At 43.0% G+C, this 23,459-nt stretch overlaps 1 protein-coding gene across 1 annotated transcript; it reads left to right on the forward strand.

Annotated features, from left to right (window-relative positions):
- Positions 1–233: 233 nt before the first annotated feature.
- Positions 234–14,114, forward strand: LOC146175484 (cystatin-2-like). The gene is made up of 4 exons (XM_084581867.1): positions 234–435; positions 4,840–5,075; positions 10,834–10,938; positions 13,907–14,114. The coding sequence occupies exons 2-4, from the start codon at positions 4,860–4,862 to the stop codon at positions 14,003–14,005; spliced, it is 420 nt and encodes a 139-aa protein (XP_084437993.1). The 5' UTR covers positions 234–435; positions 4,840–4,859; the 3' UTR covers positions 14,006–14,114.
- Positions 14,115–23,459: the final 9,345 nt, after the last annotated feature.

Below are 23,459 nucleotides of genomic sequence, written 5' to 3' on the forward strand. Positions count from 1 at the left end.
ACCTTCTGTCGAGAGCCCACGAGTGGTTTCCACCGGTATCGCCAGCCAACGATGTGGCCAAATGACGAAAACCACTTCAAAGTCTGGCGCGCTTGACTTTCCGGTTTCCACACTGCCTTCTCTCCTTTGCCGACAAACCTCTTTCTTCCGTCATGAGGCTAAAAAAAAAAAAAAAAAAAAAGAGACCGCGCCACGCGCTATATCTTCTCTCACTCGAAGGCCGAGCCGCCAAGCCGTCCGTCTGGAAAGCTTCTCTGCTGCACCCCTCAAGTGCCCGTACCCTGCCCTCTCCCTCAGATACTGAGTTGTCATCCGTTTTCAGCCGCCGCCGCCGTCGCCGGAGAAGCAGAGCCCTCGTCGACAACGCCTACCGAGAACGCACCAGCCGCTGCTGTCACTTCTCGACTTCGCTGCTTTGCCTCCGATCCCCCAAGGGTGAGTTCCAGGTCTTATGTGTGGATAAGTACAGGATCTTAACATGATGTTAGCCGAAAGACTTGCGCTCTGTGAAGTGCCTGAGGATGCATTTCAAAAGGTGTATGATTTCAGGAGAGCTAAGTGTCGACAGCGCGCCTTATACGCGACAGATCTTTCCTACTTCATGTCAAATGCAGCGCTGCGGCTACTCAGGGCGAAACCACTCGTTGTTTTGTCATTGATATGCCGTTAATCTATAATGCATCTAGGCATTAGGTACTGGCCCTTTACTGCTCTTCGTAAACTGCTAGATCAGCGGTGCGAGTTTAGACGTTTTTCAGCCGTTTTAGTGGTCGTCGGTAAGAGCAAGCTTCCCTAGATATCCCTAGACGCGGGCGATTCAAAATCAGGAGTGTTGTTAAATACAAGCATTTACTGCTTCGTACCTCTCTATCTGGTGTTTTCTTACGCAGTCTCTAACGCAAGGACATAAGTGAAATAAACCGGCCCTGCTTTCTGTATGTACTGCTGCTAAATAGTAAATAAAAGTACAGCCGCAATGCTCTTCTTGGTAGCGTTTTCAAAGCCTAATCGTGCAAGTGTTCACAATCTGGAGTAGACCTTGGCGGATAATGTGCATAACTGATCCAAGTGAATTCATTATGGCTTAGGAACTGAATGAGGAATAGGGGCTTCGCTCAGGGCTCTTTTCAGTGGAACGACCGGTTACTTTGGCTCAGTTTTCAGGGCTCACGACTGCTGACCCCATAGTGGTGGTGGTGAAAACGTTTATCATAGTTCTGGAGTCACAGAGTGGCGCCGCTACCTGTCGGCGTCCCTAGTCCGGAACATCGCAAGGCACGCCCCTATCGCGGTCATTTCATCCGAACCCGTTGAGACTCCAGCGAAGACCGAAGCCTTGATAGTTTCAATCACCAAACTGTCGGCGGCCGAGCTTCAACTGCATTAAAACGCGAGGCGTTTCACGACATTAAAAGATTTGATTTTGTTAGGAAGTAAGGGGGGGGGGGGGGGGTGTTGTTAAAGTCCTGAAGAGAGGACTCGAAATTTCGACTACCTGCGGTTCTTAACGTAAACTCACATCACAAAGCGCGCGGGTTTCTTGATTTACGCCCCCATTTAAATACGGCCACCGCGGTTGGGATTCGATCCCGCGTCCTTGGGTTGGGCTCTCGAGCGCTCTAAATACTGATCCACCGCGGCGGGACAGCATTAGAACGTTAAGATGCCCATAGGCCATGCAATGCCAATGCAAAAAACCCTAGGTGATAGAATTTTTTGGAGCTCGCCACTACGCCTTGCCTCATATTCGATGTCACTTTGGGAAGGTAAGCCGTAAGCCATATAAAGCAAAGCAATTTCTTTGTCTGTATTTTTTGTGTGTATGCAGAAAGGCAATATTGAAAAAAATATGGCTGTTCAAAGCGCTCTTTTTTATTTATTGGGCGCGTAGATCCCTTAAGTAGATACGCATGAGAAGTTTGTGGTGTAATTTATTTACCGTTCGCGATGAAAGAGTAACAAAAGATTCAAGCGAGAAAAAGGTAAAACGAGACAATATGGATGCTATTTTCCTCTCATTTAGCAACTGAGCTTTCTGAAGAGACAGGATGAAAAATTACATCGCTGGTTTACAGCGCTCTGTATTCGTCGTGACCGCGTGTGCACAATATCCTCAACATATAGGAATATCTAGATATTTACGCAAAATTGCTCACGTAGGCGCTCTGTTTCTATTCTCCCCTCGGGAGAAAGCACCAGTTAGATAACATTATCAGAAAAGGACAATTTAATAATCACCAAGTGGGAGTAAGCATGAATCAAGTAATCAATATCATAATTATCTTTTGCACAAACTTATATTTCCTATACTAAGGCGGCGCTAACAAGCCGAATTCTAGGTAATACATTTTTGTTACCGCTGTGAGTCACTGCCGACTTCGATAACTACCATGTGTACCTGATGTTGGGAGTAGCTTGCTACCTAGGTTTATTGTAATCTGCAGTTAGGCAGAAGGTAAATACACGGTGAAAACCATTCAGTACATATACGCTTAAAGCTGCGCACCTTATGAGTGCGAAAGAATAATTGTACCACGGGAGAAATGTTTTCGACTGAGGTTTTCGGTACACATAACAGCATTCTGCTGGTATTGTAATCGGTTTGTATGTGTGTATGTGGACGTATACAGCCGTGCTTCAAGCGGCGTGTGGGGACCATAATCCGGAGAACCTTGGTTTCAAATCAAACAACTGGAGGTACATAGATCGTTTTTTCAAATCTCTGTCCCGAGATAACGTCAAGCGTATGCTATATGAAAGAAAAATTTCATGACACCATTCGAAACGATGTACACCAAATAATTGCCGCGCTAATTGAATAATAATGTGGGGAAAACTGGCACCACATGGAGGCTCGTCTGTGGTGAGTATGCATAGACGAATAACATGTATATCCTTGTGTGATTTAGGGGAGCCTTCGGTCGGACCATGGGTTTGATCAAAATAGCTGTTTGGGCCAATTGGCCCATACCTAGGACATAAGAAGACCAACGCAAAAAACGGGGACAAAGAACACAAAACAGTGCCCGTCCTGTCGTTTTGTTTACCTTTGTCCCTGTTTTTTGGGCTGGTCTTTTTATGGGCCATGGGCCTCTGTCTTGAGATAATGGCATCATATCTTGTACTTCTCACGGCCGTTTGATGACGTATTTTGCAGCATGAGCTGCTTCTCTTAAAGCTTAAGGGGACTCTGCTGAGGAATTCAAAGGGCCAATGACGTCTACTTGACATCCGTCGAAGCGCGATCTTCTGTTCAGCGCATGCGTGACGATATCGTTGAATCCTTGCGCAGAATGAAAGATCTTGCACCGCTGAATTCTTGGTTTGAATCTCTGCGCTAGTGAAGCCACTCTGCCATCGTCATAGTGTGACGTCACGCATCATACGCGATGGGCTCATAATAAATAAAACCGAAATAGCATACGGCAAAAAGCGCTTTTAGAACGCATGGCGAAGCTCGCATGTCCCTAGGTGCTGCATTCAGCAGCTAAGGCTTTTGGTATTGCAATCAAAAATAAAATATTTACGCAAGGACCGTATTTGACTTAGGTAACGTGACTAAGTTTCTTTCATTGATTTGAAGGTTTCAGTGAGAGCGAACAAGCAACATTATGCATCCACATGTCTTATAACTTCAAAATATGTGCTTCAAGATCTGCGGGACGCACCGCCATCGTGATTCTCTATATGTATGGTGCAGATCCAGCGTCATTACATGATAATGAGGGATAGCGTCGTCATTTTATTCGGGCCATACCTGATTCCGTGAGTGTGAAGCCGAAAATCCATCTTTTTCGAATGACATCCCATATGAAAGCTATGTACCAGAAATCCAAGAAGAAATACCCAACAGTTCTGTGCTTTTTGCATGCAAAACAGTGGACTCTCCAAGGCATAAAACTTTCGTCCAATTCCAACCGCCTTTTAACCGGCAAGATTCCGCTTTATACTAGAAAAAAAAAAGATGTTTTGGTTTTCGGAGTATGTGTTTAACACGTGCCATGTCAGACTGCAGTGATGGCTTAGTTGCTTAAAAATAGACATTAACCAACTAAGCCATCGCACAACCTGACAGCACAGGTGTTAAGCAGCCGCCTTCTGGTGCTTTGCATTGCTATTTTAATGAACTTCCATTCTTGCGCACATCAGTCCCAAACTAAGGTCACGCTGGCCCTTGCACGTGCAAGCCTGAGTTTGAACGCGCGGCTACTTGAAAGAACTTGTCCATTGCCCTTTGTAAAATTTTAGGGGAATTATGCAATGGTAACAGATTTGTAATGAAAAGGATTACTCGTTGCCATCCACCGATTGCAATCATACGGCTAAAAGGAAAGCTACGCAGCTCTCTGAACTACGAAATTTTTGATAATCTGCGCAACGTTCCTTTAGAGCCTTATGGCTGTGCTCAACTGAATACTTGAGTGATTATTTTCTAATTCCAATAGTTTATTGGGCCCAATAGAAAAATACGGGGGGGAGGGGGGCAGTTGATCACACGAGATTCATCGCTCGAGCACTCACAGGGTTCAGCTGGGAAGCAGTGCCTTGCCGCAGGCGGTTACGAATTGGTTTGCGTATTTAATGTGCGGAAGAGCAGTGATAAAGAGCAAAGCGTCTAGGCTGGGCTCGCGGCCTAGATCGAGACGTCCCCACATTTCGGCGGCAAATGTCATTCAGATCATGCTGAATAATGCGCTAAGAGGCTAAACTTACCACTACAGATTCTTTTCTGTGGTTATCATTCTTGAACGAACTCCGGCGACTTTTCTTGTCATAGGACATACAGGGAAGTCGCCTTCAAATGACCAAGCATGATAACTGACAGCTCATTTTTTGCAGCTCACTGTTACTACCAAGCAATGGCTTCGTCCTTCGTGCTGTTGGGAATACTCTTGGGGGCCTTCGTGGTGTGCTGCAAAACAGAGGAGACGCCGCGGCTCGTAGGTGGTTGGCAGAAGAAACCCGTGGACGGCAACCAGCTGTTCACAGAACTGGCCCACTTTGCAGTCGGCAACCAGGTCGGCGACAGGGAATTCTTCGACACGGTGCTTGAGGTCATCGATGCAGAGACCCAGGTAACGCACTCTGTGCTGACACGAATAGTTTGGATCATGAATGAAACTGCATTGTACAATCTGTTTAACTGCTGCTAGGCTAGTTAGTACCTGTTATAAAACATAGTTTTATTATTCAACGACAGATAAATACAAAATCAATAGGGGGCGGGGAAAATGACATCATCGACTCTGGTGTTTAATTTGTAAAGTTCACCTGGAAGTGGAATTGGCAGCCCCAACTGATCGCTGTGTGTTTCTATGCAGTCTTTCCGTCTTGAGCTCCATTTCGCATCAGTATTTGCATCGTAATATCAATAACACCCACCGCTAACGCACTATCGCTCAAATTGCAGAAGATTTGATCTTCAGCTGCAGTTTTGTTCATTTGGATGTGGAAATGCCTAAACAATGAGCGGAAGTTTCGCTCCGCTTAAACCGATTAAGACTTGCAAGAGCAATTTGACGTCGTTGCGGCCTTTGTAATCAAGCACACTTGTTAAGCAGCCTACCCGACTCTCGGTCGCTTCCCACTATGGTTGCGCTCTTGCGGAATCTATTTCACTGGCAATTCTCAATTCGCATTACGTACCCACCCAACTATCATTCCGTTTTATGTTCTGAACTTGAATTGCATTAACTTACGTTCGTCTCTTGAAAAGCTGGTGCTAATCTCACTTTGTCTCCAAACGCTGCACCCGCCATTTTTTTTTTCATATCATGTTGTGCTGTGCGGAATTGGACTTCGACCCTGTTTGTTAACTTCCACAGTTTTACTCCGTAGATAAGTACCAATGAAATACAGCTATTATATGGGTCGCTCTTGAGGGATGCAAGTAAACTGCCATGAATTGTCTGAGAGTACATGGCAAATGCACTACATCCCATTCTGCTAACAAATAAGTTAATATCGTGTTGCGCGTCTACAGCCACTGACTGCCGTATGCATATATACTCGCTTGTCACTTCGAACGATCCTTCCAATAGCGCTAAATAATAATCTAGCTTTCTGTGCAATAATGTCTGAACCCACCATCCCGCTTTTCCATTCTAGGCCTCCGACGATGTTTGCAATATTGTTCACCTGAGTTACCCAGCAAGGCAATGTCATGACATAATCGTGACTTGCTAGGATATTCTACGTTGACGTTTATCGCCAACACTCCCAATCAATTCTTCTATATGCCTCAGTAAATGATCACGAGTAGTACTTGACAGGCTCTGTCTCTCTGTCTTCTCGCTTCTTGATTGAGACGTTATTGCTTTCTCTTTAGAAGACTATCTAAAAAGTCGCAACAAATTTTTTTTTCATTGCCAATTCTTATGTGCCTCTTTGACACACTATTTCGTAGTGCAGTCATGGCAGCTGAAGTTTAGAGTAAGTCGAATGGTTCTTTGTAATCTATGAAGTTATCGCATGACTGACTGTAAGAATATGACTTATAATAGGGAAGTGATAACTCATTGGTAACCATGTAACCGCAGTCACAGGGCTACAAAGGAAAACTATGTAGCTTTCTCAGAAACCTCGTAGTTGAAGAGAAATTTTGCCCTGGTCCGGGCATATTACTCAGGACCATCGCCTATTCGTGCTGCCCTACGGACTGGATTAAGAAATAATGCTGGCAGATCGTAAAGAGAAACGTATCGATCATTAACTCGAAGTGGGAAGTGTGTTAGTCCAAAGTTTAGGGGAGTCTGCTAAGGTGGAGTGGCATTTCTAATAAGGGGAAGTCTATACTCAGTCACTGGCATCTACCTCATTGGCATCCTGCGCTTAGGTGAATGCCAATGACTCACCACTCCCTTATTCGAAGTTCTGCTCCATCTTGGGGGTTCCTCTAACTTTGGACTAACAGAATGATTTATTTCCCAGTCGGCTTTTTCAAAGAAAGCCTTCTCAACTGGCCGACAGAAGAATTATTACTTTTATTTCCGCTTTCCTCAGTTGGCAACTGAGAGGAAGCTGATCGGCCTGTATTTTTTGCCTTTGACGTTGCTTTTCTCACACATAATTAATACAGTAAGGCTTTTCTAAAATTCCGCTACACTCGAGGTCATGAAGCACTGCGTGTAAACGCTTGTTCCATTCCTATATAATTTATTCATGTTCAACTCTTATACTAAGCTGCTGCAGCAGTAGAAATGCAAGCGCCTTGAAGAACGACTTTTGTTGCAGTTTCCGTGCCGTTCACGTGATCTGATACATGTGACGTGCCACCCAACGTTCGCCAACCTAAACCCAAAACTTCATTGCACAGTAATCTCTATTAAACAAACTTTAGTGAATGTTGGTAATTTTATGCCGTGATTCATGTTTAGCAGTGTGACAATGACTGTGAAATAAAAATAAATATTTTTATTGCACAGACGTAAATAAAATATTTTGCACTTAAAGCAGGTAGTCATTATATTATCCTCTTAAACTGCTTTCCCGTTCTGCTTTTGTCACGAAGATTTCTTTGCTAGCGCTTTTATTAGCGGCATGTCAACCTTTTCTCCCCTTTCTTTTAATGTGCTTCTTACATATTGTTACGACAATTTAAGAATATTGTCGTGCAGTTTAAGGTTCTCAAGGATATTTTTCAAGACAAAGGCGCTACGGCCAAAGATTGCATGTTATGTCGTGTGGATCACCATACGAGTCCACAAATGAACATTATAGCACAATATTGTTAAATAGGATTAGATATCTATAAAGATCTGAAAACATGCATAGGTGCACATTTATTATAATTCTATTGTAAAAACAAATATGCTGACTGGGTATTGTTCGGGGTAACAAAGATGGGTTTAAATAGGAGTCGGCATTACTGAAAAAAAAAAACTTGTGATGTATATTTATAAATTTCTTCACCGATTCCAGGTAATCATAATTTATTGTGAAACAACGAACATTATTCTGGCATTAATTTCCTGACTACTTTTTGATGAACGAACATATAGAAGTAAAAAGGTAGTTGTTCACACATGCTCTTTGCATATCTGCATGTTTTGACGAAGCATTCATTAAAACAGTGACGTTCTGTCGTGAACTGCTTCAGCTGTGTGGTTTTGCACCGTATATGCATAAGTAGGATGTGTTTAGTAGGACAATTAGTTGAGCTAGTTGGTATAGGTGCAATAAATAAAATCTTAGTTGTGAGTTCAGCCCTCGTCCTGTGCCTACCTTTCTTCTGGTCCCTACTCTTTTATACGCGGTTTCTCCAATAATGAGGACATGTTTGCTTGCATCCGTCTTGAGTACTGATAAAGGTAGGGCTGTTTTTTAAATTATTTTAGAGGGTATTGCTGGTGGATGCTGACCAAAAATTATGAAACCCATTGTAAATGCGTGGGCTAGACCCCCAAGCAGTTTCTCATATTATATCGATTGTTCTAATGTACGCGCAGAAATAGGACTCAATACTGAAATAAAAGCTTTTTTAGCAGCAGATGCGCAAAATCGGCCTCCATAGAGTGTGGCTGCGTGTTGTAGTCTGCTGAAAATGTATTGTCAGAAAGTGGCAAAAATGTGAACCGCATCACGCAATTCGCAGTATCTAGATGGTAGCCTTCGCTTTGATCTCCTCGGTTGTGATTGTTATGACAGTCCCGCTGGAAGCCTCCCAAGGACTGCCTGGTATGGTTAACAAATTGAATCTTCTACTTATTGGCGAAAGCTGCTGCTTGCAAAGCTTCGCAATATCTCAGATGGACGTGACACAAGCGCTTTTTTGTGATGCGCGGTTTAGTTTCTAACCCCGTGAGATGCTATTCGCTATAGCGCATCAATCCCATTCCCTGTATTAGTGCATATACGTTCTAAATTTTCCCATTGCTTACTTACACTAACCTACGCAAGCAAGGCGTTTTCCCGTAGAGAAAAGGAAACGAAGATAATATTCAGGACACACTGGATAGAAGATTTACATCTAGCTTTATTCAGCGTTGTTTATTACTTGGTTTTTATTACATGGTTTTATCGTCCTTGTTAGCCACGGCTCTATATTTACATCAAATATATGTGCTTATTACACCTCAGAGTCTCAGGCATGCGACGCGCACATTTTGTCTAATTAATGCTAATCTTTCTGTCGCGTTTTGTTCTGGGAGTTCCTCGTTGACCGCTTCTAGCAAGGTGGCTTCTAGTCGCCGCCCTTCAGGTTATCAGTATTTGAAGTACCTGAACCTTCCTGCCCCTTTATAATTTAAGGGCTACGCAAGAGATGCAAACAGTTGACCGAAAACAAACCTCTCACTTGCAAGAGGAAGTCAGAACGGGAAGGGCGCTTGTTAGTGCATGGCGTTGCGGGCCATGTGAATAGGAATGCTTCTGTAATACGATGTACATGCGCTCGCGCCAAGGCCGCGAAACGCTGTCATAGTAGAAGTGCCGTGTTTACTGCGTAACCCCTTCGCGGATCTGCCACGAATAGCTTACGCAGCTCAGGTGGCTGACGGAGCAACCGTAAATCTTTCCTCTTGTATCTTGACGCCCTTGGCACACACATTCTCATCCCGATTTGCAAAAACATATTGCATTTTATTTTTATTTTCACGAAACTACAAATGGAGGGTCGTCCTGTTGAACATTGAAGGAGACAAGAAACGAGACATTTTGTTGACCGGCCGCTAAGCTAGAGATAATTGTGAATATTATTTGTTGCTCCCATTCGAGGTAAACAATACAGGGATTCAAGAATTTGTAATTCTGTGGAGGCATAACACAGTGTCACATCTTTGTGGGCTACGCAATTTGTTCTTAAAGTCGTGTACAGGTCTCTGCAATGTCACAAGTACGCAGTGTGCACAAAAAGATCACTGTTGTGCATTTATTTATGATAAAGTTAGGAAATACTTTTTCATAATATACACCAATGGGACAAGCGTTTAGAAAATAGAAAAAAGTGTACTTTCCGAGCTAAATACCAATGGTTGAATTATCAAACTTTGTTTCCGTTCTTGTCGTATAGAGAGCCGCACAGTGTTCAAATATTGCACTCCTTTCAAGAGAAAAGGAGCTATTCAGATTTAGGGGTAGCCGTAATACTAAAACGGCCCGTATGTAATTCACAAGTCCCAGCTGTGTCAGCACCATTTGCAATTAGGTTATGGGCATATAATTAGATTAAAATGTGGAGCTAGAAATATCTATAACGGACACTAATCGAAATAATTGTGAATCACTTCGTAATGACTCTTTATATTAAAATTATGTGTATATTAAAATTACGTGAAAGAAATTTCACTTTTGAACGTGATATTCTCAAAAATATTTCAAGAATTGCCGACGAGGCCACTTTTTAGTTTTATTTCACAATTCTAGCCCGATTCTATGTATGTGTAAAGGTTTTCTAATGAGAAAATGAGTTGACGTTGCGCTCCAGTTTCCGTTTCTTTACTCGAGGGGTAGTTTCGCGCGGCAGCAGTTCTTAACAAATAACCGCCAAGCCCAGATAATTATTTCCGTAGCATACAGAGCTTTCGGGGTGGGAAACACACGGAAACATCTTGAGCAGAACGTTGTGATTATGCGATTCATAGCTCGAAATGTATACAAATGAATTCGCAATTATTTGTGCTATTAGATGCTAAAAGATACGTAATATGTTTTTACATATAATATAAATGTGTTTTACGCAATAGCATTAAGGACTATTATGCCGTAATGCGTGGTCTCTAGCTACGCGCTAAGAGTATATTTTGTTCTATTAGACTACTTTTATGAAATATTCTGGTTAGACATACAGAACAGTACTTTTCAATCGATTTCTCATTTGTTTGCGTGCCTGCCCAGGTGGTCGCCGGTACGAACTACAGGCTCACTTTCAAGATTGCCGAATCCACGTGCCGGGTGACCGAGACATACACCAAGGAGCTCTGTCTTCCAAAGACACAAGACGTAAGCACTGTGGCGACCACGTGCTTCGCTTCGGCATTTCACCTCAGCTTGAAGCTTTTGTGATTTATTATCAGCAACATCGTTTTGCACTTGGTCAGCATAAATCGCGTGGAAATTTCATTCACTCTTGCCTTGGAGCTTTCACAAACTGCTTCTGATTTTAGTGGCGGCACGTATAGTGAATATGAACAACTAATGAGCAGTCGGAAGCAGTGAGCAGTCTTAAGATACAATTTTTGACGGGTGAGAGCTGTGACGAGTTTTGAAGCCACGCCTTATTTAAGATCACGTAAAAGATATATGCCCTTCACGGAAGCTCTTGTATATCATAGTTGCCGCCACTTTCAGGTCGAAAAGTGTGAATATTTTGATTAGAGTTGGTTGTATAGTTCGCAATGAAATGTATTCGGGTGGCTGTCGGCTTAAAGGAGCAGATCGCAACATCCAGCGCGGCGAATAATGAAAGCATCGAGGTCGAGGCAGGTCATGACCTTCGCTACTAGTTAAAGGCAGAGAGCAGGAGTCGAACTGTTATGTGCAGCCAATTTGCAGCACAGTTATTTGAGGAGCGCCTTGCTTCAGGTGGTGGAAGATGTGCATCGCACGTAGCGGTGATAGGCTGCGCAAGCGATTTCATTGAGATAGATACGATGATATTCTTATTCTTCCGTAGACGTAGATGGACGTTTATTCGTAGCACTGTTGTCCGTTCAGCATCTTACAGGTCGTCACGTACGGTCATACACTGATCTGGAATGTAGATAGAACTACTCCCGACATACGTACAAGATGTGATTCAGCGTTCGTAGCCATGCATAACCGGGAAAGAAATAATGCAGAACAGTGGCGATACTATAAGCTTTGCCAAACAACTGTTTCTATATAGATACTTCCTTTGTGCTACCAAAAATAATGGCTTAGAATTGTCTTTGCTGGTTTGCTTGAGTGACAGGAGCTGCTCACGTCGCCTGTTTTCTTTTCCTGGAACACTGCATGATCTCTAGTTTACATTTATTCTCGCGCGCGTTGCATATGAAACAACTTGAAAGACTCTGACAAAGATCGAACAAGAACGGAGACTAGGAAAAGCCCTCAGCATCAAGTACCAGTGTTCACTTCTTACTCGTGCAAGGCAAACAGGTAGAAAAGAAAAGAGAAAGGCTGATGCGCCCAGTGCAAGAATCCTTTTGTCGCCGACGCGTAAGGCACAATTCGGAAGCCTTCAGTGATATGGAAATGGCACAGTTGGGACAAACAGGCAGATTCCCCAAGGTGCCTGTCGTGACTGGTTGTGTGCTAATGAAAACGCAGCACACTCCTTAATTCATTTAGAAAGTGTTGCACCTAGGACCTTGTTTTACAAATCTGATTTCGGACTAAGGCGCATTTTCCGGCATCACACTAACATTATGATGTGCATCTGTACGCACTTCAGACGGGTTAGCCGATTCGCTAGTTAACAGCTAACAAAACGTTAAATTCGAGAAGTACTGTTAGCTTCTCGATTTATTCAAAGGTTTGTGTCCCGCAGTAACTAGTATTAATTTCAAGCGAAAGAAAGCACAGCGATGTTTTACCACAGTGCAGTAATACTTAATCGTGGAAGTAAATAACTAGAAAGAAGAAGAAAAAACAGCCACACGTCGCCGGTGGGATTCGATCCCATGACCTCTCAGCAAATGAACGCCGCTGTGGTGGAAAATGTCCTTGGCCAACACTCTCAATGATAGGTTAAACTCAGTAATATACTTTAGAATGTGGAAGATTAACCAGCTGTCGCCGTAGTTCGTCGGTAGAGCGTCAGACGCAAAAAAGTCAGAGGTCGTGGATGCAGATCCCACCTGCGGTGCGTGCTTATTTTTTTTCCCATTTTGTAGTCAAATACCTATACGATTAAGTGTTACTACATTCGTGAAAAATCCCATGTTCTTTCCTATATGTCAGCGACTGTTGACTTCCATATATACGCCCCTCAAATGAATCTCCTCATTTTCCCTACCGTTGTTTGATAATATTAATTTTGTGTTTTTGATCTTCAAGGATCCCATTTTTTTCTCCGCTGCACTGCACGAATATTCGTAGCTGCGCTAAGAACTTAGTGGCCCAACACATCGCTAGCAACGCATAAGTTTGCGCGTCGCACAACTGTGCACCTGTAATGTGTTCGCTGTTTGTGCCTGCCACCAGGGCGTTTTGAAAATAAGCTACGGGATAGGTGATGCGCAGCTCGAAGTGCGCTCGTAAGCTTTGCTGACACTGCCTGTGGCCGCTTAGTTTCGCTAATAATCGATTAAATTAAAAAAAAAAACAAACAATATAATTATTTTATTCTCATAACTTGTAATGCGGCTCGAAATATCAAGCGTCAAAAATACACATCTGTAATATCGATGACTGGCTTTCACGCATGGCGCGTTGATCAAATAGCGTTGCTGGGAGTGGCATTTTCGGCAATCAATTTAATGTCTCTGCAACATCAAACGCACAAAGGTGTATATATTGCTGCATAAAACATGCAAACAAGGTCTTCAAGCAAACTCGAGTGCCATATTTTTGACGCTAAATTTTTCGGACTGCGCTATCCAATAAGAAAGTGTAAATAATCAGTTGAGTGACGTTTTAGGCTTCGCTTTTACACCATATTATTGCCTCTTAAAATAAAAGGTAGAAGCATTTAGGGTATTGTGGTATAATTTTAGGCTTTATAGGCTGCATGGCGTCCGCATTGCTTACAATCCATCAGCGTTAACTGCACTAAAGTTTCTCGCTCATTTGAAAAAGAAAATCAGTATTGAATAATAATAAACGTTAAACAAAACACGCTTCAGTTTTCAAAACCACTTGGGGTAATGAAGGCTTCACATTTGGGTGGCCGGTTTTAAGGGTTACAGCGTAATGTGTAGTGAATGTGCCAAAAGCCATCTTTCTTGAGTAAGCGAATTATTCGCTTTTCTTTTTTTTGTTGCAGGTCAAGGATACCTGTACCGCAGTTATCTACGATGTCCCTTGGCTGAACCAGCGTTCCGTCAGCTCGTTCACATGCGGCGTCAATGCTGCTTCTACATGAAAACACAAATCGTTTAGGTGTGAACTCTCTACTTAGAACCGAAAGCATCAATATATGGTGATTTTGCGCAGTTTGTCAAAATAAAGCTCCGGGCGAGATTGCTCTATAATTTTCGCAACTTCGCATTCAAATCATTTGCAACTAAAAACAGTCAGCTTGTTCAGACCAATGTTTAGAAGAATTCGTGTTGTGATAATGCTGCCCTTTACCTGGTTTGAATTTGGCAGCAAGTGTAGCGCGACATTACACAATCAAAGTGCGTTCATAAGATTTCTGTGCAGGCCATGCTTCTTTATTAAGCATTCATTACGCTGGTGTAAAATGCATAAGGGGCCGCACTATGCTTTAATCTTTCGCAATTTTCTCATAGAGACAATTCAGAGACAATAGAGAGTGTATTCAAACGCATGAAATGAGAGCAGCTAGGCATCAGGGTCGATGGAGAGTGGCTCAGTAATGTTAGATTTGCTGATGACATTGCCTCGTTAAGTAACTCAGGGGACAAACTGCAAATAATGATAATTTAGAGAAGAGGAGCAGAGAGGTAGGCTTAAATATTAATATGCAGAAGACTAAGGTAATGCTGAACAACCTGGGAAAGGAACAGCAGTTTAAAATATGTAGCGAAGCGTTGAAAGTGGTAGCCGAATATGTCTACTTAGGACAGGCAGTGACCGCAGATCCGGACCACGAAAGGCAAATAACTAAGAGAATAAGACTAGGATGGAGCGCATTTGGAAGGTACTGAAAGATTATGACAAGCAGCTTACCGGTATCAATCAAGAGGAAAGTGTCTAACAGTTGCATCCTACCGGTACTGCCCTATGGGGCTGAAACATGGAAGTTAACGAAATGGGTTCTACTTAAGTTGAGGACAACGAAGAGGGAAATGGAACGGAGAAGGGTAGGTGTAACGTTAAGAGATAGGAAGCGTGCAGAATGGGTCAGAGAAATAACTCAAGTTACTGACATTCTGGCCGAAATTAAGAAAACATGGGCATGGGCAGGACACGTAGTTCGGAGAGAGGATAACCGATGGTCTCTAAAAGTAACCAATTGGATTCCAAGGGAAGGAAAGCGTAGAAGGGGCGGTAGAAAATTACTAGGGTGTATGAGATGAAGAAATTCACAGTGGTTAATTGGATGTAGCTAGTACAGGACCGGGTTTGTTGGAGGAAAATGGGAGAGGCCTTCGCGCTGTAGTGGGTATAGTCCGGCTGCTGATGATAACGATGAATTGTCTCAGAACGGTTTAAGGTGCCAGAGCGTCTAGCGGGTGTGGTTTGTTTCGCATACAAATTATTCGCTCAAACACCTGTCAGAGACACAAATTGCACGCCAAGAATATGTTACCTTTCTAGAAGGTGCTGTGCATGTTTTGCAGCAAGGTTAATTTTGAGAATTTCATTTTCTGTCTCGGAAGCCGAGGGCAATGTAAGAGCGCGAAGCGTCAACCGACTACAATACGGAGACATCAGCTGGTTTGAAAACGTAAAGCAGTTTTAAATACAGCAGAACACAGCTTCGTGAAGGTTTGCATGCACTTACGTGTCTACGGCGTTTAAGAAGAAAGCGGTAGCACCGCAGGACTTTAGGCCGAAACGAAGAGCTGCAGTCATTTGCTACAACTATATTTCGTTTGTGCCACTTTCTGCTGGCGGTCTTTATCGTCTTGTGGGGTTTGAGACGGTACACATACACGAAATAAAGCAATAGTAGCAATGATAAAAGTTCTTGCAGGTGGCAGGTGTTTGGCCACTGATATGAATTCTATGATATGAGCATATCTAATTTTTCTTAGCAGAAGGTATAAACAAATGCGCTTTACACGTTTCGTACTTTCATGTTCATTTTTTAGTAATTGTTCATGGCGGCTTTGGGTTAACTGTACCTGTGACAAGAGATATGAATCAGAGCAGGTAGGCATCTTGCACAATTTTCGTGACCGTCAGTTTTTTCACTGCATTTTCTTAGGATTTCGAAGGTGATATGATTTATGAAATCGGTACTATTGTGGTAGTTGTATCCACGAAAGAATACATTGAAGGGAAAGTCTTACTCCTACCCCCCATGGTTGCATCGTCGTTTGCCATTGCAGATACTTGCAGACGGCACAGCGAAAAGAGAAGCTTTTTGTAATTAACCATTTTATGCCACAATGCATGATATTGCAGTAAAAAAAAAAGATTTATGCGATTGCTGACCGCAGAAGGCCCATAATGCACAGAGTCTATCACACTTGCCCAACGCGCCCTTGCGGTGGTGGAAGTGAAGTCCACTTCATAGCCAGCTACTCCCGTTTTCCGACAATACTTGGCTCTCTAGCGCAGTCGGAAAGGCAAGCAACGGCACTGATGCAAGCCGATCATAAGGAAGCAGTCGCCTTAATAACTTTTTGCACAGCACACCTGTAGAGAGATCTGAAAAAAAAAAAAAGTGATCAACTCTTTAGGTTAGTATCTGCGCAAGAGGCACATATAATTTCTACACTTCATCATCCGAGTCTCGGCGTTAGTTTCAGGGCATGGAAAATTAAAATAAAAATATCAGTATACATTTGCCTTTGTCTCATAATAATATTCCTTTACTGGCATAGAGCTATATTGTGCTAAATATTTACTTATCCGTCCCATTTGACGTTTCAAGCCATAGGTTTCACTCGGATGGCTTCCATTTCTAGCGATTTTCATCCTGGACTATCCTTGAAGGAATTGTCAGGACATCAAAAACAAAATATCAGCATACTCAGCATACCAACATAAACAAATGTATGAGCAGAATATCCACTTATCGCATAATAAATTTCGTTCGGTGGCGTAGTGCTGTATTCTGTTAAATAATTTCTTGTCAGTCCACTTTAACATTTCAAGTCGCTGGTTTTAAAGAACACTGCTCGCACTTATCGTGGACGCTCCTCGCACGCACAGCCGGTAATAGAGGTCTAGGAGAGGGCAATAAAGAAGATATAGATACCAAATGCAGCGAGAGTTTTTTTTTTTTTTCTCACAGCGACAATAATCTCATAATAAAGTGTTCCCGCTAAAGTGATTTCATTACTGTTTCTGTAATGTATTCGCGGTGCGGCCTTAAGCAGAATGAAATGACACCTGTTTTAAAAACGCAGACGGTGTTTTACGGTGGCGTAGTAGCCATCTTAAGGAAAAATGTTCTGGCCTTTTCGATGCTATTTCGCATATTACAGGAAATCACATATATTCCGCGGATCATAGCGCGTCTCAGACTGCAGCGGGCACGTTTGACATCTATAAGCTATTAGCTGGTTTACAGCATAATTGGTCTGGTTTTGCTATTCATTACGAAACATTCGCCTCAAGGCCCCATGGCGATCAGGTTTTGAAGGTGGCGAAATCTAATGCTGATACAGTTCGATGTCAGTGAACGTTAAAATTCCAGATAGCAACAATACCGGAGACCTTTCACCAAGACATTCTTTGCAGCCTGAGTCATTTCGAAACGATTACTGTCTTCGTTAAGTTGTCAATTATGTGGCGGGGCAATGAAGTGAAATAAAGTTGCATGTTGTCTGTGGCAGTTAGATGCAGATGTTTAACTGTCTGAGAGCGCTATTGCACATTCCGCTTCTGAACTTCGTGCCATCGTCTGTAAACGGAAGTTATATGTATTGCATTTGCTATTTCTGGAACCTGGAAGCATTTTATGGTGTCCAAGCCAACTCCACCAATAATTCAAAACCGTGGAGGCAATGAGATGTAATTGCGCATACATTCGGCATATTGATTGCGCCAATTGACAGTAACCTGCTGCCATCCGCTTCGAGCGTAGGCTTCTAAAACCGGTTTAAAATACCAAATCAGGGCAGATGTGAATGTTAAACGACAGCAACATTGGCAGCAGCAACTGCTATCCGGTAGCTATATCTAGAGCTTTCCACGAAGCACGCAGAGAAGTCGCGCTCCTTGCTGGATTTTTTTTTTTCTTATGCACGGCTCAGGTAAAATACCGCCCACAGAACATGCAGCGAACCCGGGCTCAATACCTTGACTCGAACGAAATCTCCACTCTGCTGAGAAGTCGTATATCTTCACCATTTTAAAATTTTATGGTTGCGCTAAATTTGATAGCGTTATTGATCCTTAATTCTGTTCTCCTCCCGCTGTACTCCACTCTAAATACTCATATTAGCAGAGTTCCCAATTCGAGTTCTGCAACAAAGCGGCTCCACCTTACCGCATGTTAGCCCTCCTGCTAAGCTTAGTTTGTAACCTATATAGGGCGATTGCGTCGGCTAGCCGATAGTCATAAGTCTGATACTTGTACTCGGACGTACTTCTGTCAAACTGGTCATAAGGCTCTATAATGCTTTAACCATATGGCTCCGGAAATCTGAATACGAATGAGTAATTTCATCCTAACTGCAGTCTACTCCATGTTGAGTCTTTCCTCTAAATAAAGTACCGACACTTGCTTCAAAGACACATGCGCCAGGATCGGCATCGCGAAAAGCTGGTACTTAGTGGGCTATGAAGCAGTTTACAAACCCTCAAAATGGTCTTGAAAAAGCAACTTATGTGCAACAGACTAACCTCGCCAACATTCTTATTCAAGAGCATATCTAAAAATTCTGGGCAGGCTCATCTTTTAGGGAGAGTTTGTGAATGCAATCTTGAAATAAAGCAACAGGGCATAATTAAAATCAATTAACTCCCAGATCTCCACTCGGGACGGATCTGATATTTAAACCCGCCCATTTGTTATGGAGGCCTTCACAATTCGACAAGTTCTGGAAAAAACTACAACTTGGTGAGTATCGGTTCCCGAGAACCTGCTTCAATCAGGGTGGGTTGGGAAGAGAATATTTCCTACAGAATCTTCAGAATCACCCCTCCTCTACTTTCCCGACTATACACGTGCGCGGGTATCAGCGGGCAAGCACACAGGTGGGCACGTAAATAAATATGCATCCAAGCTCACAAACTTTGAACAAAACAGGAATCGACGGTTACAAATTGCCGAATGCGACATTTTATTTTGTGCTCTTCCATTTTTGACGTAAATGCACCTAATTTCACTGTTAAGTATACGTGTGTGGTACAACGTCGTGAAGCGACACACTAGCTATTCTTAACGCCGTTGCAGACGGCACACCAAAACAATTCAAGTGTCCGTAATACGAGAAAATGCTGGGATGGTAGAGAACTGAAATATTTTCGGCTTATGGCTTCAAAGAAATGCGACCGCTACAAACGGTGTTCAATCATGTGAAATTTTAACCAGCAGGCGAAAGCTGAAGCGTCAGCAACGATAATAATATCTCTCAAATTCTGTCGGCACCAACACACAGGCTTCGAGGAAAGTTGTATTGGAGGACTCTGGTCAAATATTTAGACTAGAGCAATGCACGGGCCGCGCTCTGTGCTCGTACCTGGCCCGAGCTAGGTCCAGGCCTTCGGATGCAAACCAAGCTTCGTTACAATATGATTCTGCTGATCCCGAGGCCAGCCCTGTGAGCTCGACCTGAAGCCCCACCCAGATTCGACTTAGACCAATAGACCTACATTTCTCGAACATTTGTTTTCATTTTCAGGCAAGTGTGAATACTGTAGCAAGTGGTTGTAAGCGTATCAATGGAAATCATTTGTGGAATACTGCGCTACTTGATATACAGAGACAAATGGACGACGACACACGAATAAAGCGCAAACTTACAACTATTTATTTTTATCGACAAAACACGTACATATATACAAAAGGCATCCTTGTCAAATCACAGACACATCATTCATGCATGTGATCACGCACGTTATCATTTCGACCACAACTCCGCATCTGCACAGCTATCATATCTAGCTCCTCTTTTGTGAGAGCCACAGAAGATGTACTAACGCACGTATCTTTTTCTGCTGACTCGATTAAGAAGGCTTCTACTATTTCTCTTTCAATTCTTTCCTTTTGTTTACCTACAATTTCAGTCCTATGGAATAATGGTTTGCAGCCATTTACGCATCGCAAGCAATGTTGCGCAAGATTTCCAGGGTGGCTGATTTTCCCACAGTCATTATGATGTTCCAGGAGCCTCTTATTAACACACCTTCCCGTTTGTCCGATGTATTGTTTTCCGCACGAAATCGGGATCTTGTAAATGATTTCATCCTGACAAGGTATGAACCTTTTTTGATGTGCAATTTCACATTCCTTCCTCTTGCCACGCTTATCATGCTCATTTACTGCATTACAGAGGCTTATCAACTTTTTTGGCGCCCTAAATATCACCTTCACATTATGTTTGGTTGCTACCTTCTTTAATCCATGTGATACTTTGTGTATATACGGAATTACAACACATCGCTCTCTGTTGCTCTCTTCTCTCTGCACCTGCGTTTTCTTCGTTATGTTATTCAGCAGCTTTTCTGCCACAGACGAAATGACACTCTCTGGGAAACCACTGGCTTTCAGCCTGGTTATTTGCATGCCGATGCTTTCTGTCATTTTGTGATCGCAGGACTTCTTAATGCTCTGCAACATGCATGAGTGGGCGACGCTCCTTTTAACAAGCTTGGACTGGCTCGAATCGAATCTCATGAGGCTTTTTTCGTTTTTGGTATGATACCACCAGCATGTGTGCATGGGGGTCTCCTGTATTTGTAGATCGAGGAACCTTATCATCCCTTTATCAGGTACTTCATAGGTAAAGTCAAGCCCATTGAACTTGCCCTTGAAAAGCGCGACCATCATATCCGCGTCAACCGTACCAGATCTTTCTGTACTAAAACAAAGCAAAAAATCGTCTACGTATCGAAAGCATGCTACAACACCCCTGGTATCCAGTTCAGGTTTTAGGCTGCGGTCTCCCTTTGCCATGTAAAGGTTCGAAAGGACAGGAGCCAAGCACGACCCAATACAAATGCCTCCTCGCTGTGCGTATATTTTCCCTTCGTACAGCACATACAGGGATCTCAGATACACCCACAGTAGTTCAAGGAAGCCGCTGACGCTCGTCCCACACTCGTTCTGAAACTTCGTAGGTCCATAGCTGTCAATACATTCTTCAACTGCTGATATCGCCCCGTCTTGAGGAATTGAATAGAACATGTCTTTCACGTCTACTGACATGCACGTCACAGGATGGTCTTTCCTCAGAAAGCTGATGACTTCTTCGGAGCCTTGCACCATATATGGGTCATCACAAGTCAACTTGTATCTGACGTGTATCTGAGATCCCTGTATGTGCTGTACGAAGGGAAAATATACGCACAGCGAGGAGGCATTTGTATTGGGTCGTGCTTGGCTCCTGTCCTTTCGAACCTTTACATGGCAAAGGGAGACCGCAGCCTAAAACCTGAACTGGATACCAGGGGTGTTGTAGCATGCTTTCGATACGTAGACGATTTTTTGCTTTGTTTTAGTACAGAAAGATCTGGTACGGTTGACGCGGATATGATGGTCGCGCTTTTCAAGGGCAAGTTCAATGGGCTTGACTTTACCTATGAAGTACCTGATAAAGGGATGATAAGGTTCCTCGATCTACAAATACAGGAGACCCCCATGCACACATGCTGGTGGTATCATACCAAAAACGAAAAAAGCCTCATGAGATTCGATTCGAGCCAGTCCAAGCTTGTTAAAAGGAGCGTCGCCCACTCATGCATGTTGCAGAGCATTAAGAAGTCCTGCGATCACAAAATGACAGAAAGCATCGGTATGCAAATAACCAGGCTGAAAGCCAGTGGTTTCCCAGAGAGTGTCATTTCGTCTGTGGCAGAAAAGCTGCTGAATAACATAACGAAGAAAACGCAGGTGCAGAGAGAAGAGAGCAACAGAGAGCGATGTGTTGTAATTCCGTATATACACAAAGTATCACATGGATTAAAGAAGGTAGCAACCAAACATAATGTGAAGGTGATATTTAGGGCGCCAAAAAAGTTGATAAGCCTCTGTAATGCAGTAAATGAGCATGATAAGCGTGGCAAGAGGAAGGAATGTGAAATTGCACATCAAAAAAGGTTCATACCTTGTCAGGATGAAATCATTTACAAGATCCCGATTTCGTGCGGAAAACAATACATCGGACAAACGGGAAGGTGTGTTAATAAGAGGCTCCTGGAACATCATAATGACTGTGGGAAAATCAGCCACCCTGGAAATCTTGCGCAACATTGCTTGCGATGCGTAAATGGCTGCAAACCATTATTCCATAGGACTGAAATTGTAGGTAAACAAAAGGAAAGAATTGAAAGAGAAATAGTAGAAGCCTTCTTAATCGAGTCAGCAGAAAAAGATACGTGCGTTAGTACATCTTCTGTGGCTCTCACAAAAGAGGAGCTAGATATGATAGCTGTGCAGATGCGGAGTTGTGGTCGAAATGATAACGTGCGTGATCACATGCATGAATGATGTGTCTGTGATTTGACAAGGATGCCTTTTGTATATATGTACGTGTTTTGTCGATAAAAATAAATAGTTGTAAGTTTGCGCTTTATTCGTGTGTCGTCGTCCATTTGTCTCTGTATATCAAGTAGCGCAGTATTCCACAGAATGATCAACCAACTGGCCCCCGTGTTTGCATTATTGAAATCATTTGATTTTCTGATTTATAAGAAAAGCTTGCTTTGAAAGATTCGCTTATGCTCGCACTGAGTAGTTCGACTGACATAGAAAACCAATAAAATACTCACCAATTCCTAACTAAGATATAAAGATAGTGAAATATGCAAAATGTCATAACAAGTGGTGATGCAGTGAGTACCTAAGCAGGTCTGTGGGTTTGGCCACTTCGTTCGCTTAGCCGAAGAAGCAAAGCCGAGCAGACGGAAATGGCTATGACCGTTAAAAGAAATAAAATAACTATCACTGCAACCACGCCGATACTGACCACAGAGATCAGATCCGCATCATCATGATCAGCCTGATTATACCCACTGCAGGGCGAAGGCCTCTCCCATATTTCTCCACTTAACCCGGTTCTGTGCTAGCTGCATCCACTTGACCCCTGCGAACTTCTTAATCTCATCCGCCCACCTAACTTTCTGCCTCCCCCTGCTACGCTTTCCTTCCCTTGGAATCCAGTTTGTTACCCTAAGCGACCATCGGTTATCCTCTCTTCGCACTACATGTCCTGCCCATGTCCATTTCTTCTTCCTAATTTCCACTAGAATGTCGGTAACTTGAGTTATTTCTCTGACCCACTCTGCACGCTTTCTATCTCTTAATGTTACCCCTACCATTTTTCGTTCCATAGCCCTCTGGGTTGTCCTCAACTTAAGTAGAACTCTCTTGGTTAGCCTCCACATTTCAGCCCCATAGGTGAGTACAGGCAAGATGCAACTGTTGTATACTTTCCTCTTGAGCGATACCGGTGAGCTGCTAGTCATAATCTGCGAGTGCTTGCCAAATGCGCTCCATCCCAATCTTATTCTTCTTGATATTTCCTTTTCATGGTCCGGATCTGCGGTTACTATCTGTCCTAAGTAGACAT

Source organism: Amblyomma maculatum, chromosome 10 (genome assembly GCF_055883805.1).
Source record: "Amblyomma maculatum isolate TAMU_Amacu chromosome 10, ASM5588380v1, whole genome shotgun sequence".
Classification (NCBI taxonomy): Eukaryota; Metazoa; Arthropoda; class Arachnida; order Ixodida; family Ixodidae; genus Amblyomma; species Amblyomma maculatum.

What these genes read in the sequence shown, in the direction of transcription:
- LOC146175484 (XM_084581867.1), top strand. Translation starts at nt 4,860, where the DNA reads ATGGCTTCGTCCTTCGTGCTGTTGGGAATACTCTTGGGGGCCTTCGTG. An exon ending in TCATCGATGCAGAGACCCAG is followed by an intron (nt 5,076 to 10,833) that starts GTAACGCACTCT and finishes GTGCCTGCCCAG; the next exon opens with GTGGTCGCCGGTACGAACTA. An exon ending in GTCTTCCAAAGACACAAGAC is followed by an intron (nt 10,939 to 13,906) that starts GTAAGCACTGTG and finishes TTTTTGTTGCAG; the next exon opens with GTCAAGGATACCTGTACCGC.